The sequence below is a fragment of the Zonotrichia albicollis genome, chromosome 28 (assembly GCF_047830755.1).
Source record: "Zonotrichia albicollis isolate bZonAlb1 chromosome 28, bZonAlb1.hap1, whole genome shotgun sequence".
NCBI lineage: Eukaryota > Metazoa > Chordata > Aves > Passeriformes > Passerellidae > Zonotrichia > Zonotrichia albicollis.
In genome coordinates this window covers 6,153,754-6,170,027 of record NC_133846.1, presented here as the reverse complement: position 1 = coordinate 6,170,027, position 16,274 = coordinate 6,153,754, and the positions used below count along the sequence as shown (strand labels likewise).

The 16,274-nt window shown below is 47.4% G+C and overlaps 1 protein-coding gene across 1 annotated transcript; it reads right to left on the bottom strand.

Annotated features, from left to right (window-relative positions):
- Positions 1 to 272: 272 nt before the first annotated feature.
- Positions 273 to 16,175, bottom strand: MAPK13 (mitogen-activated protein kinase 13). Its single transcript, XM_074528006.1, has 13 exons — positions 15,613 to 16,175; positions 14,626 to 15,367; positions 12,427 to 12,556; positions 12,014 to 12,072; positions 10,872 to 10,980; positions 9,835 to 9,864; positions 9,336 to 9,383; positions 8,305 to 8,419; positions 7,877 to 7,948; positions 7,318 to 7,397; positions 6,827 to 6,905; positions 5,782 to 5,958; positions 273 to 5,478 (listed from the first exon to the last, which is right to left on the bottom strand). Exons 2-13 carry the CDS (start codon positions 14,742 to 14,744, stop codon positions 5,399 to 5,401), a joined length of 1,098 nt encoding a protein of 365 aa, XP_074384107.1. The 5' UTR covers positions 14,745 to 15,367; positions 15,613 to 16,175; the 3' UTR covers positions 273 to 5,398.
- Between the last annotated feature and the right edge of the window lie 99 nt (positions 16,176 to 16,274).

Below are 16,274 nucleotides of genomic sequence, written 5' to 3'. Positions count from 1 at the left end.
GAATTTTAACTGGGTTTTACTTGATCTTTTTTTTTTTTTTAATATGACCAACTTTTGCAAACTGTTTAATTTTTACCCCAATTTTGAAACTTTATACTCTTAAATTTGCACTGGAATTAGCTTATTATAATCATACTAGGTTCCCTATTAAGAACAGTGGGATGATTTGTGCACAGAGATGTCCAGATATCTCCGATGACTGAGGGCCATGTGTTACAACATCAAAATAAGCTATTCATCATTTTGTTTTATAGCTAAGCTGTGGAACTAACATGTTATTTGAAAAAAACGTTCTGAACTTCTCTCAAATCCCAGAGGCACAGCTTAATTCAATTTCTTTGCTGTCCCAGTTTTGAAAGGGTGCAAGTGCAAAATTAGTTGCTTCAAATGAAGGCAGCAGCCAAGACACCTCAAACAGAGTTGGGCACCTTCATTCATATTACAATTTTCTCCATGTTTATTCAAGCATATAAGACATACTTAAAAAGGGAAGAGAAGTACTAGTTAGAATTGAGAGCTGACCTCTTTCTTTGTTGATTTATTGAGCCTCGAAACTCACTTATGTTTGTATCTCTCTTTGGCTGCTTGTTCTGCTGCTGTTTTCTAAAGAATTGCTGAAATCAGAGCAATTGCTAAACAGGTCCCTTGTGCATTAAAGGTTAAAACCTGATACCTCAAAAGTGATAGGCCTCAGTTGCCATGTATTTTCACTGGAATTTTATACCCATGTTTATAACCCTCTTCAGCCTCACGTCAGAGAGGTTACACAAGTACCCAACATTACCTCCTCAGTGGTCCTTATTTTTTTAATTCCAATGTCCTCTAATTTTAAAACTTTTTTTTTTTTTTCAGTTGAAGTGTTCTAAAGACAGATCTGAAATTATGGTTTATGGCAGGAGAATTTTTATTTTTCCAGCCAAGCCTGGCTAAAAGAAGTTAACTCACTTTGATGTAACAGCAAATCAATGAGAGTTGCAAATATACCAACCCTTCAGTGTTATTTAATGGAGTGCATTCCAACAGAAAAGGAGAGCTGCCTGAATCAGCTGTGAGCCAGCACCAGCTGAACATCACGTTCAAAGCTGTGTAAGCTCATGTGCTCAGAAAATGGCCTTGTAGAGAGAAATCAGGCAAAACATCCCCTAAACCACATTCACCTGGGAACTGTGACATTTTCAGTGTAGATTTGGACTTGATCTTAATGACCTTTTCCAACCTGAATGGTTCCATGCTAAGTACAATTAGTGCAGCGAGTGCCCATCCTTTTGGGGGGAAAGCAAATTAATAGTGGCTATTCTGATCTTCATTCAATCTTTTTTGTCTTGTTTCTCTCAGCTGTGAAAAGAAAACCAGCCATAATCACGTTTCCAGCCAACACTCTGCTGACCCACGATACAGGAAAAATGCAGAGGATTAGGAACGCTTTCCCTGGTTGCTGAGGCAACAGCAAGACATGGGAATATGAAAAGGTACTACCATCCTTTGTACAGAATCTCACTGGAGTTCTCAGACATGTTTATCATTTTCTGTTTTTCTTTCCCATTGTCACATACCTAAAACATGAACATTATTTGTTTAGTCTGCTACCTAGAATGTGAAAATGTTAAATATAAAAATAAATAATCTGTCTTTTTCCTACAGGATAAAATAAGTAGTTTTCTAAGAGGCTGTGGAAATTTTTAAAATTGTGCACTGAAAGGTTTCTAGGTGGTATCTAAAACACAGCTATTATTATCTCTCTTAAAAAAACCTCTAATTTTGTGGCATCTCTTAATAAAAAAAATAATTATTCCTTCATCTGCTTTTTCTTTCCCACGTACACGTGCAAGTACCTAACAAATAGGCCCCATAAAGTTGCAACTTCACAGACCTATTTAACTGTCAAACTTACAGAGGAAGATTGTTTCTGAAGGCTTTATTTTCCAAATTAAAAAAAGATGCTTGTAAGTCAGAAATGAATGTAAGAATAGCAAGTAAATAGTATTCCAAGTTAAACATCTGTAAGTTATCTGAGACAGGCACAAAAATTCCATCCATATATCTGTGTAAATTTATATCATAGAAACTTAATACAAACAGCAAACATATTTTTGGCTGGCCTGATTTACCGAATTTTCGACCACTTAATGGTTGAGGGATTTTTATCACTTGGTTTTGTGTTTTTAAGCATGTAAACTATACTTGTAATGAAAGGAATGTCCATGAATGATGTGTCAGTGTGAGTCATGGAGCAGGCACTGCCTGCACCTCTGCATGAGGTAATTTCTGCTTTGACTCACAGTGTCTGGCAGGGTCACACACCCCCTCTCGGTTCTGGTGCTGATTCTGGAGGATCCCAGCCTTGGCCTGAGTCACTGCCTCTGTCAAGCAGGTGTTTTGCAAATTCCTTTCAGGAAATGTCAGTAGGATTTCCCCCCACCTCTCCCTTCTCCTGGCTCATTGCTGTTCATTGAAACACATCCTCAGATGCCACAGCAGCACTGGGATGGTTGCTCTGTACAGATACTCTTTCCACTACCAACCTGCTACATTTTCTCCTGTCTATTTTGAGTTCTTGGATGATACATACCACAAAAAACCAAATATACATATGTTGTAATCTTTGCTGCAGTCCCAGCTCTCAGGCTCTTCTCCTTTCTCTGCAGCATCTTCTCAGGGGCTCCTCTTGGGCTCTTGACCCACCCCTATTTATCTCAGTTGCCTTCACGAGCTACAGCTGCTGCCCAACTAAGGACCCTGCAGCTGCAGCTCGTTTGGAGCAACCCAGACACACACACAGATCTTACAACACAACATATATTCAGGCCTCCACATTTCCCCCCTTTTCTTTTAACAATTGTACGATTACAATACACATACAGTCCCAGCTCTCAGGCTGCCACAGCTCTCGGCTGTCCGGGGGATTCCATACCTTCTTTCAATGTTTGGTTGCAGTGTTCTTCCTCACCTTCTTTTGATGTTTGGTTGTGTGTTCTTCATCACGTCGGGGTCACCAGTTGTTGTAATCTTTGCTGCAGCGTTGTTCTCTCTTCTCTCTGCTGGGGCTCTTCTCCTTTCTTCTCAGGGGCTCCTCCTGGGCTCTTGACCCACCCCTATTTATCTCAGTTACCTTCACGAGCTACAGCTGCTGCCCAACTAAGGACCCTGCAGCTGCAGCTCGTTTGGAGCAACTCAGAACCACACAAAGGTCTTACAATACAACATATATTCAGGCCCCCACATACATACACCTCCAGGGTTCCTGGGCTTGCAGAGCACCTGCTCCCCACATTTGTTGGGGTATTGGGTAATCCTGCACAGTGTTCTGTCACTGTATGGGGTTGGTGGGTGAATGAATGAAACCAGAGCATGGAGCCCACACAGCAGCTGTTGGGATTGCTCTTGCAATTTCAGAGCATTCAGGGTAAGTGTAAACCTACTGAGAAACCCAGTCCCTGGACTGGGTGTATACTCAGCAGAAGGATTGATGCTGAAGAGCCTTTATGCTATCCCTAAAACAGGTGAGGCTGGTGTTTGCAGAATCTGTGTACCCCACTTGGCTGTGCTCACAATTGTTCTTCACACATCTGTTTGTATCACATGTCCCTGTGCCTCTTCATGCTTGTCCTCTGCTCAGACAGACAATTCCCAAAGGGCATTTTAAATTGTTCTTTACAACTATCCAAGTCCCTTTTCAACTACCAGCAGACTGCTCAGTACATTCCTTTGTTGTGAAGATGTTTTCTCCCTCAGCCATCATTACTGAGACAGAAGACTCTTCAGGTCTACCTCTCCCCTTTTGAAGGAGGGCAAGATGATTAAAAAATACCCAGCATTCCCATTTAGTGGTTCATAAATTCTGTCTGAATCTGGCCTTAACAGATGACTTGAACTTTAGAGATGATTTTCTGCATAAGAAAACATTGAACTTCCAGGGAATTGAGGACACATCACAACAGTTCTGTGCTCACTGTCCCTACCTAAGAGAGGAGTGGAGCAAAGGCCTTGTGCATGACCCAGACAGATATGAGCCAAGAGAAACCTCACCTTATCACCATGGACCATGTGTGCAGCTGCAGCAGGCAAACATCAACACCATCCTATCAAAAGCTGCAGTCACTGCAGGGTTATCCCCAGTGCTGCATGCCATGAGCTGCAGCAGGGAGGCAGCCAAGCAACATGACATCACTGTCCAGGTCCCAGTGCAGAAGAGAGATCAGAAAATTCTGGAAATGTTGTAGTTTTTCCTTACTTGTAGTCTGTACAGCAGAACTGAACATTACTTAAGAAGAAAATTAGAGAGTACTGAAAACAAACAACCTGGCTAAACCAAACCAAAATAAGTCAGCAGCTACAGAAGAGGGAGGGAGTTTAGAATTACTGGATGTATTATTGAGGTCAAATACTTTTCTCTAGTCCTGGGGACTCAGTGCTCTGATACAAAGAAGGCACTTGGTGCATATCCCTTGGGATGGACTTTGGAATGATTGGCTGAGCTTGCCTGGTCACCCTGGGGAAGAAGGTGTTGTAGTCCAAAGGTGTTATCACAACGAGCAGCTGTGCCTGCACTGTCAAGTGACTGTATTGATAAGCTGTGGATCTGCAGATACTCCAGTGTCAGCACAGGCTGCAAAACATCCTGCAGATCCATATTCAGAGCCACTTGTGCAGCTGCCTGGGACTCCCAGTCTGTCACTGTGGAAGTGAATTCCCAGGGTGAGTTTGCTGCCTGCTGTGAGGAGGAGACAGCACTGATCACATCCCAGGGAATGAAATGAGCAGGGGAAAAACAAAAAAAAGAGGCAGTGGCTCTTTGGAGGGGAAGCAGCTGAGCAGATTTGTGTGTATAGGATGAGAGGATGAGTTTGTAGCTGCTCTGAACACAGGCTGATCCCTTGGTGCCCTGGAGCTGACACTGTCCCAGCAGCCTTGCTCTTCTGGGTGCTCTGTGACTGCTCAGGGAAGCAGGACACAGCCGGAGTGAGATTGGTTAAGGTCTTGTTATGCTGAAATTCAGTATTTCTGATCCTTTTGCTTAGGACTCACTTCCCAATTTTACCTTTTTCTTCACCTCATCCACAATTAATATACTAAACTCTGTGCTTGAAAAGACTAATGAGAAAGAATGAAACCCCTCCTCTCTCAAGTGGACAAATACAGGGGGAAAAAAAAGGAAACAACAGGTCAAATTCTCTCACTTAAAGTTTCAACAAGAATATATTTGTCTTTTATGTCGAAAACTGTCTGGGGTGCTTCCCCTTTAGAAGAACAAAGTCCAGTGCCCACAGCACGGCGTCATCCTTGTGTTGGCACATAGAGAGAGGTCCCACAGGCCAGAAGTTGGCCACCAGCAGCACAGTGTGGAATGAATGTGATGTCATCAGGGAGAACTGAGTCCCAGGCACAGCTGCACCCGTCGCTATAAGGACATCCCACTTCTCTTCTTTGAGTCCTTCCGTGCAATGGGACTGAAGGTCAAGATCTCCTTGTAAATGTGCTCTTGAAAAGCAGAACAAAATAACCATTAATGTGTGATTTTAGAGGACACAAATAAAAGTTGGAATGTTGGATGTGCAGGAAAAGGCATTCAGTGGCAGCTGAAAGAGACAAAGGAGAGAGACAAAAAAGTCTGCCTGGAGAGCTGGAGGGATCTTTGCTGAATGGATAAAAGCAAGAGATCTGTGCCCTACCATTGAGGCATCAGCAGGCAATCTCAGCTTTACTCAGCATCTGTACAGGAAAGAAAGAGGGGTAGGAGAGTCCCATGCTAGACAGGAACCTCAAAGAAAATCAAGTTCTTACTTTTCCACTCCTCTATGGAAAGCTTCTCATGTTCCAGAGAATCATCATAGGAGTTTTGTGCCTCTGTCTCCTCCTCGATATCTCGGAACTGGTCGAAGTAGGGGTGAGCCAAGGCCTGTGTTGCTGTGAGGCGCTTTTCCACATCCAGCTGCAGCATCTTGTCAAGCAGGTCCACAGCTGTGGAGGAAGGGAACAGGGCTAGGCAAGGTGCAGGGGAGCACAGGCAGCCTGTGCACGAGCCCTGCCAGTGTGGCACTGCTATTTCCAGTGTTTCACCTCCACACCTGAGCAGTGAAGAGAATCCTCAGCCTGGCCAGGGCAGCGAGGGGCTCCCACCAGTGGAGATGCAAAGTCTGCTCAACATCAGCCTCAGGGAGCTCGCACTGACAGAAGTTAAATTGTGCAGAAATAACAAATCAGACCTGAATAAGCCTTGCTGCACAGATTGGGCTGCAGAAACATGAGGAGTAAGCCAGGAACCTCAAGATATTTCTCAGGTCTAATAATTTGCTTTCATTCAGAGCCCTGCATCTCAAAGGAGTCTTAACATGAGTAATCTGTATAGAAACCTATAGATCCCTGCTAAAGAGGAGGCAGGAAACTCAGATGCTGACTAGTCTGTCAGCCCCATTCCCACTTGGTTTTAACATTTCAAGACTTTCTTCCATTCAGTTTCTACAAGAGTTTTGCTTACTCTCACCTCTAACCTACCTGGGAAGAGAGCTCTTTCTAAGAGATTAATTTTTACCCTGAAAATTTCACAGCAGCTTTCTGTTAAATATTGCTAGATCCAGGTTCTACACTGTACTTAATATTTTTTTTAAAGTAGTAAATGGCCAAGAACAACAGAACATCACCATTGTAATGCCAATAAAAGATAATTCTGCTTTTAACTGATGCATCTTTTCCCTGAGGAGGGGCACAAACTGCAAGGGAAAAAAGTAGCAAGAAGTTATGAGAAGGAGAAATAAAGTCGGGGCCGTGGCAGTCAGCTTGCCTCCTTTCCAGCTGTGAAAACTCATGAGAAATGCTGGAGATTACTTACCCAGAGGATTTGCTTTAGGGAAAAGCACAGACAAGTCCTTCTTGGGGATTTTAGGAAGGGACTTGATATAACTCTTTGCCTGAAAGAGCAAGGAAAGCACAGTTACTGCACGTGGACAGGTGTGAAATACAGCTCTCAGCCTCAGCAAATGAAGAGAAGAGCAAAGCATCCCACATGTCCCATTTCAGCCAACAGTTCACAAGGAACTATTTCTATTGGTCAAAACAGAGAAATCCTTCTGTTTGAAGAGCCAAGCAGGAGAACAGAGAAGATTGGTGGTTTGGGAGTCCCTGCCAGACACAGCCATTCCCACCAGCACAGCAGCAGGTCCATCAGAGGTGCCAGCAGCACAGAGAAATGCCTTCCTTGCCCAGGGCAAAGGGCATTTCCCTGCTGCTGTGGAGGCAGCAGCTCTCCCATGCCAAACACCAGCCAACCTCTTCTCCTGACACCTCTGCCAGCAGGACCCAAACCCACAGGGGCCTCCTTACCGCCTTGTCCTCCAGCTTCTCCAAGAAGTCCTCTCCTGGATGCCCCGTTACTTTCAGGATCTGGGTCAGCTGATCCAGGTCTGGCAAGCTGTGTTAAAGATCACCTTTGAGGAGCAAACCCCCACCCCAGCTCAGCCTGGGAGGGTGCAATGAGCTCATGATACAAACCCACCACAGTCACGCAAGCAGAGATTCATTAGACGGGCAAAAAGAGCTCCAAGCCTTTCTTCCTGCAATGACATTTCCATCAAGATCATTTTTCTGGCACAACCATGCCAGAACACACATCCACGGGCTTGGAAGGATGTGCAAAGCTTTGGGAATGAAGCTATGGCCACACAAGGTTGAACAGCTGATGAAGAACCATGCCACCACAGAGGTGCATTTCTGAGGTCCCCTTCTGTTTTCCTCCCCCCAAAAAAGCTGGTCCTTGTGATTACCTCCTGATAAACCAGCCTGACACCTGTTTTTCTCAGTAACCTCATTTATAAAATCCCTTCCACACACACACTAAGAATTATTACTCTGCTAAGGCAAAAGGTTTAGCTTGAAAGGATACAGTCTTTTCCTTTAAAGAGTGTTTTCCCAGTCAGCATTTCTGCCATGATACAGCCAATAGACCAGATATCCACTGTTCAGAGAAAAAGGAGGGAGGGGGAAAAAGGAAGAAAAGAAAATTAAAAACAAAAATTAGAAAGGGAGCAGTGGTTGCTGGGGCTGTCACTTTTGCTGTTGCTTGCAGCAAACACTGATTTAAATTTCACTCCCACCCTCCTCTGTTCTTTCTATGCTGCTAAAATCTCAGCTTTCATAATTTCCTGCAAGCAGCAGCTCTGGGAGTTGTGCAACACCTCTGAGACCTGCTCTGCTCCAGGGAACACTGATGATGAAAAGGAGGAAAAACAAGTGGACAATTCAGTGAGATTTGAGCCAGCAGGATCCCCCAGCTCAGCACCAGGGAGTCACAGGCTGGGCAGGGCTGCTCACCTGTCTGGTTGTAATGCATCCAGTTCAGGATGACCTCTGGGGCTCTGTACCAGCGTGTCACCACGTAGCCAGTCATCTCAGCATCAGCCTGCCTGGCCAAGCCAAAATCCAGGATCTGCAGTGCCAAAGGAAGAATAAGGAGAAGGGAGGGCAGGAGAGAAAAGAGAAATCCTATGGGCAAGTGAGACTCTCCTTCTGAGAAAAAATGGAGTAACTCTAATCAGGTAATAACAAAACTCCAACTACACCACAGATAGCCATGGAATGGTTCAAAGAATTTACATATCTTAATTCCACTGTAAGTTGCAAGGCAGCTGCAAAGCCTGTTGTCATGAGAGGACCCTGCTGAAAGGATCAGTGCCTTGTGCTCCCTGGAAGGTCACTGCCTTTCTTGAAGCTTAAGTTTTACTCAATATGCTTTACTGGAGTTGGTCTGTGACCTGGTGGTGAAGGCGTGCTCCCAGGTCACCACAACTCACCCTTTCCTATAAGGGCACCTTGCAGGTGACACAGCTTGGCCTCTCCCTCAATGCTGAAGATGAACAAGCTTGACCCAACCTTTATGGGCAGCAGAGCCACTCCCTGAAATGCACATTACAGAAATGCATGCTAGAGCATCACAGCAGCCAGCAGCAAGCAAACCTTCAGAGCAGCCCTGAAATGGCTTTGTCTGGAATGACAACCACAGCATCCATGAGAACCAAAGGGCAACTGCAGCTGAATGCAGCTACCCTTCAGGGACCATTCACCTGCTGCAAGTATTGCTCAGCAGGGCTGAATTTCTCCAGGAAGTCATTACACACTGCCATCCACAAGGATTACAGTGACAGAAGGCTCATTTGAGGTCCTGTGTCCTGATTCAGCAAGTGACATCAGCAGGGGAGCATTTCCCACTGCTGCAGCTGCCAAGGAACACAAGGCCTGGGATGGAGGCTCGGGAGGAAAGGGGAAACGTGACAGTGCCAATTTCCTGCTGGCAGAGCAGCTCCTCCAGGAGCTGATGTGCTGCAAAGTGCTGCTTTGCCACCTACCTTCAGCTGGCAGTCCTCATTCACAGCCAGGTTACTTGGCTTCAGGTCCTGCAACAGACAGGAGCAGAGAAATGGGATGTTTCAACTGCAATACATCAACACAACTCTCAACTCTCAAAGGCAAGCAAAGGCAACCTCTGCTTGCCTTTGATGGGGTCCCATAACGCCCCAGGTTCAATATCAGTTCAGCACACGACTGAATAAACATCATTCCTGCTATATTAGATTACTATTTTATTCTTTTCCGAAACAGTTTTAATTCAAAAAGCATCATAAAATGCTTCTCAGCTCATCAGAAAATACATTATTTTCTCAAAATGCTGCAGGAATTAGTAATCCAAATATATATGGGGTTTTGGTAGGATGGAAAAGAGAGCAGACAGGATGGAAATTAGAGCAGACAATGTTATTAGTGAAATGATGGTTAGGAATTTGTTAACTTTATGACTATGCTGTGTTTCTCAGACAAAAATCAGAATAAGAGCACACATGAACTTACCCTGTGGACGATGCCAGCTGAATGAATATACTGCAATAAAAAGAGGAGCCACAATGTGATCACCAGCAGACAAAATTTTCTGTTCTCCAGCAAACAAACAAGAGCTACAAACAAGAACTTGCTGAGAACAAACCTCTGCAGCCTTCTACAGGTCCCTGGTCCCTAGGGCAGCAGTTTGAAAAGACATTTCTGCCCCAAATTACTGACAGTATTTACAGTGCTGTTGTCAGTCTAAAGAGGATGCACAGAGCAGAAGAGGAGGGATGAAGCAATAGCTCCTCAGAGCAAGTACAACAGCTTCAAACTATCAAAGTCACCAAGGTTACAGCAGATGACATGAGAACATGGTTATTCTGGGTGTTAAAAAAATAATCTCAGCCCAAAACCACAAAATTGCAAAACTGACTTCAGAGTTTTTAGCATACCAGTCTGTGTGTTCTTCCCCCCTTTATTTAAACTCAAGGTAGCAGACCTGGGGAGAGGTGTGATTGAGGTGATCCCACTGATGCCTGTAAGGCACTGCTGTGACTCCAAGTGAAGGGTGTGAGAGGACAGCTGGAAAGCTCTGTCCCTACATCCCAGAGTTTGCAGGGACTGCTGTCAGCTCCCTCAAAGCCAGTTACAGAAACATATTCCTCCCTTATGCTCCTGAACAGGAACTCATCCCCTCTGTCCTCTCTCCTGGGAGCCTCTGTGACAGGTTCAGAGAGCTCCTGCTGCTGCCACTCTCTCCCTCTCTGTGCAGAGTTGTGCTGGGGGTTTGGGTAAGGAAAAGACAGAAGCAAGTGCTGCCCTGGAGAAACCAAGCCAAGGCCTGTGGCTGCTGATTACTTTGATACCTGATGTAAGCAAACACTCATTTTATTGATGTGTGCTGGAGCAGGAATGGTTCAACAGCCAATTCCTGTTCTGAGGGGATGCCATAAACTCCCCACATCCTCCTGTACAGTATTGGAGGGGAGTTTAGTTAGGGTCAGCCCAGAGGTGACACACAGAGGAGACACAGGGAGTCACTAAACTCCTCCAGACCCACCTACCTTCAGCCCTTTCAGCATTTGGTAGACCAGGTACTGGATCTTTTCATCACTGAATTCATGTCCCATGATCTTTTGTAAATCTGTCCGCATGTATGGCATCACCAGGTAGCTAAAAGGCAGTAAGACAAGGCCCTGAGTCTGGAAGAAAAATGCAGGGGACCAGGCTAGCCTTGTTCTCACTTGGTTTGGTTTTTCTGGCTGTGTAAGGAAGATGAGTTGTTGTGACTGTTCCTAGCTAACTAGCACATCCTGCAGAGGAGTTGGAATTTCAACCTGTTCTGAAAATTGCTCTTTCTCCTCCTTGGAAATCAGATATCTGATGTCAAGTAAGAACAAGGATCTTCAGGATCCTGGATTAGTTTAGACGTCAAGTGAAGTTCAATTTTGGACAGGCTTTCACCACCCAGGAGCTGAAACATCTCACACAGCAAAGCAGCTGCACTGGCTCCCAAATTTGTCATTGGAATGTTCTCCAGCCCTGCCTCAGAAGACAACATCCAGCTTCCTTCAGTAGCTGCCTGCTGAGGCTGCTAATGAATTGATGGTGTTCCTGCAGGAACTGCTCTGAGAGCCTTCACATGCTCTTCCTGCAGGCTGCTAACCTCAGCCATCAGCCAAACCCCAAAGCCAGGCACACTGCTCATCTGCAGTGATGGGGAAGGGACAAGGACTTGTCCAATGTGACCATGAACACGGAGGGAAAATGCCAAAAAAATTAATTGAGAAGAGCCAGAATCAAGAGAAGAAGGACAGATCTTCCAAATTCTAAGTTTAATTGCCCTGAGGCTTCATGGACAATACTTCTCCCATTCTGAGTGCAGCCCCTTAGCCCAGCAGTCACACAGGGCTAGCAAGGGTCACCCTCTGTGTGAGGCACCATGGAATGTAACACATCCTCATTGCACAGCTCGGTCTGTGCTGCTGTGGTGTCCCAGCTGGGAGCAGGGTGGGATCTGTTTACGTGTTCTGGGTGTGTCAGCCATGGCAGCTGAGGTGTGCTCCTGCTTCTCTGCATTATTTGGGCATGCCTGGATTCTAGTCTGGTCCCTTTGCACCTCAACCCTCTCTGTTATGCTGCTGCTAAGATACAGCTGTCTTGGAAAATAATTATGTCTACACAGAGCAAACAAGTCCAGACTTACAAGTCCTGGAACCCCTGGTAGGAGGCAGTGGAGGTGAAGACATCAAGCAGCCCAATGACCTGAGGAAGGAGAGAAGCCCACATTTAAATCTGTTAAACAATCGCTGTGCACATGGCACTCATCAGCTCTCCACTGGCACATGCACGTGGGTGAACACAGAAAATTCCATCTGAGGAACCCAGGGCCTCCTCACTGATGCTGCATAAATGTTTTCCCTCTTACTAACACCTGGGCTCACCCATTACACACCTGCTCCATCCTGGGCACTGCAAACAGGTCACAGGTACACCCTGAGACAGCCTGCACATACCAAATGTCAATTAAAACACAGGTGATGCCACCAAAAGGACTTGCTCCCAGGTGGCAAGGAAACACCTCTTGTGTCAGCAGGAAGAGGAGAAATGAGCACTCACGTTGTCATGCTGCATGTGCTTCAGCAGCATCAGCTCTCTGTAGGCTCTCTTGGCAAAGATCTCTGACTGGAACGGGCGGCACAGCTTCTTGATGGCCACTTTCTCCCCCGTCTTCTTGTCTATGGCTGAACTGCAGCAGGCAAAGACAAAACCATTCTGGTGTCAGTAGAATGTTTGAAGAGATTCTGCAATCCCACAGGTCACCTCCTAGAGAAGAGTTGGTTCCTGTGCTCACAGAGAGAAAGGAGCTCAGTGGAGCTCTGCACGCAGAGCCCTGTGTGGCTTTGGGCAGCCTGTGCTCTTTGGGGATGAGGTGGGACACCAAGAAAAGCACAAGTGGCTCATCTTTATTGCCTTCAACCTGCAGAAATGAGCTGGAGGTGACAGAGCTGAGAGAAGAGGGAAACACAGATGGTTAAAGGTCAGAATTAGTTCTAACTCTGCCTTCTCCTTCCTTAATGCATGGAGATAAGGGAATGAAGATATGGCAATTTCTGCTTTGCCGTCTGCTTGGAGGGTGTTGTATTTTAGGGCAGGCCAGCTGCCTTCGCTGTATTCTGGAGCAAAGACTGTGGATGTCACATGTTGAAAATGCTGCTGCAATTAATCCTGCTGGGTTCAGAATCCTTGATTACATATTTGCTTCTGTGTAAGAGCAGGTCTGGCTGACATGAGACTCTTCTCTGGAGCTGATGAAAACCTGGTCCAGCAGCCATTGCTGCAGGCATTATTTTGCTGTGCTGTTCCTGCTGGTCACAGCAATGCTGTGACAGCTCCTCACTCAGATTGCCAAGGAGGGAAGGGAGGTCCTCAGAGAGCTGAAATTCAGGGTTCTCAGTGGTGTTTTCCAGAGATATCTCAGCCCTTCCCTGACCCCTCTCAAGAGGCAAACATGAACAAAAAGATTTCTCAGCTGCTCAAGAAGGTGTAAAAGCCGCTGCTGCAGAACGCTGCAATAGGAAATTTTCCCAGCAATTCCCAGCAGAGGACAGCAAATCCTAACTCCACACTTTCTGCCTCAGCTTTGTACAGCAATGAGCATCGAGCCCTCCCTGCCGAGCTCGGTCCATTCAAAACCACCACGCACCCCCGGGCTGCTTCAACCTCCCTTCTTGAGAGCTCCAGAGCAGCCCAGTTTTACAGGGACCAGTAAAGATTTCTTTTGATGTTTGGTTTTTTCAGCTGGGCAAGGAAACTTGAAAGGATTTCTCTTTTTTTTTTTTTTTTTTTGTCCTTTCTTTTTCTTCCTGATTTTCTCAGTGATAAAAATCAGAGAACACTTTACAAATATAAATTAAAAGTCAAGTCTAATCCTGCCTGATTTTACAGGACTTATTTAAGAATCTAAGAGGCATAAACACATCTGGGCAGCCAAGTGAATGCCCCCCTGTAAATTGGAAGCTGGAGGAAAAGGACAAAACCTGGACACCAGGGTTTCAGGATTAGTGCCAGTGGCAGGCCAGACTTTGCCCAACACCTATGAAAACAGACACACCTTTTGTTTTTTTTTTCATTTATTTTTAGCTCAGCATGTTATGAAATAAGGGCTCTGTTCAGATACTATCAATGGACTGTTTCATATTTAACCTTTCAGGGTTGCCCATCTCTGGCTCATCAGTGCAAACCCAGCAATTTCTGCCTTGTGCTTGCTCTTGCTTCAGGCACCTTTGCCTGGTTGAATAATTAACAGCAGCTCCTGCTGCTCTCTTGTAGGCTGGGGTTTATCATCAGCCATGAAGGAAGTCCTGTCTGTTACTGATCCTGGTTTGCGATAATTTCTATCCACTTTATGATTTCAAACTGGAAACTGTGTCAGGCTGGGGGTTGTATTGTCCAGCTGCTTCAGCTGCCTGGGACTGAGCAGCAAGGACACCCTGTTCCAGCTCCCACCTCTGTAATCACACACAAATCTCTTGCAGACACCCAGGTGTTCCCCCACCTCCTGCCTGTGCCACCAGAGCAAGCTCGAGTCCAGAGCAGCTCAAAACCTGCCCGACCCCAGAGCCGAGGTGACCCTGCCCGCCCGGCCCCCTCTCTGCCCACCCTGGGGCATTTTCCTCAGGCGAGCGAGTGTCCAGCTGGACAGGGGACAGCCTGTCCCCATCCCACATGCAAATGTCCGTCCTTAATGGAGGGGTTCTGCCAAGCGCCTCCTCATCCCCCCCGGGCCCGGGGCGCTGCGGGCGGGACCCCACTCACCAGACGGAGCCGTAGGCCCCGGAGCCCAGCGGGTGCAGGTTCGTGTATCTCCTGGGCAGCTCCCAGAGCGTGTTGTTCACCTCCTGTCTGTAAAAGCCTCTTCTCCTTGCGATGTTCATCGCCCGGCGGGTGTGGGACAGCCACCCCCCCAGAGTAGTGGAGTACGGGAGGGCTGCTGGGGTGAGAGCGGGACAGGGAGGCTTCCTGCGCTGCTGGAAAAGGCTCTAGCGAGTTTCCTTCTCTGTTTTCAGCTGTTGCGAGCGTGAAGGGACATGTCTTTGGGCCCTCCTCCCTCCGCCTCCACATTGGCAGAGGTGAGGCATCAGGTTTCCTGACACGCCTCGGTGCTGCACAGGTGCCTCTGGGCTCTGCTGCAGGAGGGGAGCAGCCGGCCCCGCTCGGGCACGCCTCTGGCAGCCCCTGTCATGCACGGCTCCCGCTCTGCTGCTCCATCAGCCCAGAAATATCCTCACGGGGCTCGGCAGGGGCTGTGAAATCCCTCCTCCAAACAAGGGGATGAGTAAGGCCTGGCCGAGCCGGGGAATCCGAGGGACAAAGCCGCAGACACACCGCGTCAGGCACGCAGGGGATCCTCTCGAAGCCGACGGACAGCTCGTGACAAAGGACACCACGGGATCACAGCGATGGCGATTTCCTCCCCTGCCCGGCTTCCCAGCAGCGTGGGGAGGTGCTGGAAGTCGGCTGAGGCTCTGCAAGTGACTGCGAGGGGTTCCAGGAGCAGCTGTGGGACGGGAACAGCCCAGCACGGTTTGTGCCCCGGGCTCTCAGCCCTTCCTGGCTCCTCTCGGACAAAGCACAGCCCGTGCTCTCCGCCGTGTCTGTGCCCCACCAGCCCAGCAGGACCATTCCTGGTGAGCAGAGAGCACCTCAACATTTCTCCCCAGCACCAGGAGGCTCAGGTGGGGCTCCCACACAGGAGGTGCATCCTCCCCGCTCCCCAAAGGAAGTGACTAAGCCGAGCCTTACCGAGCCAGCCTGGCTGCTTGCAGTGTTCCACCCCAGCAGCCCTGCACCCTGCCCAGAGCCTCTGCTCCTTCCATACAGGGCACCTGCAAAGGTGTCCCTGCAGGAAAAGCAAACTGGGGGCAGGGAAAATTCACTGTCCCTGCTTTGTGTGCAACCACTGCACTGGCCCTTATGCTCTGCAGGCAGCCCAGCAGAGCCTGCTGTGCACAAACACAAACAGGGACAGGGCACCACGGCAGAATCTGTGTAATCAGCCCTGGCTGCAGCAGCACAGCCCGGAAATAATCCACAGCTTGGCTGGGTCTATAAAAAAACTCTTGCTCACACTGTGAGCAAGAGGTGTCACAGCAAAAGCTCCTGGTCCTTAAGCAAACATGTAACGCCTGGGTCATTTGATGAACACAGCCCTTGCTCAGCTGCTGCCGCACACACAGGCAATCAGCACCCAATTAGGGAGCCCTGAATAGCCGGGGCAGGTCTGGGTGTACTGAGATGAGTTAACTCCAGTGACCAAATCAAACAGGAAACTTCAGCTTGGTGGAAAAAGGGACAAGAAGCCCCATGGCAGCAGAGTCAGCCTCCAGTCACCTTGTTCCCTCCCAGCCATCGCACCCAGGATCCCCCACAGCACAGCCGAGAAATTCACACCATGCCAAAAACTC

Coding starts and splice junctions, on each gene's coding strand:
- MAPK13 (XM_074528006.1), bottom strand. CDS start 14,744: ATGAACATCGCAAGGAGAAGAGGCTTTTACAGACAGGAGGTGAACAAC. Junction 10,981..12,013: donor TACCAGGGGTTCCAGGACTT/GTAAGTCTGGAC, acceptor ACTGCCTTTTAG/CTACCTGGTGATGCCATACA. Junction 6,906..7,317: donor AGAAGCTGGAGGACAAGGCG/GTAAGGAGGCCC, acceptor TTGCTCTTTCAG/GCAAAGAGTTATATCAAGTC.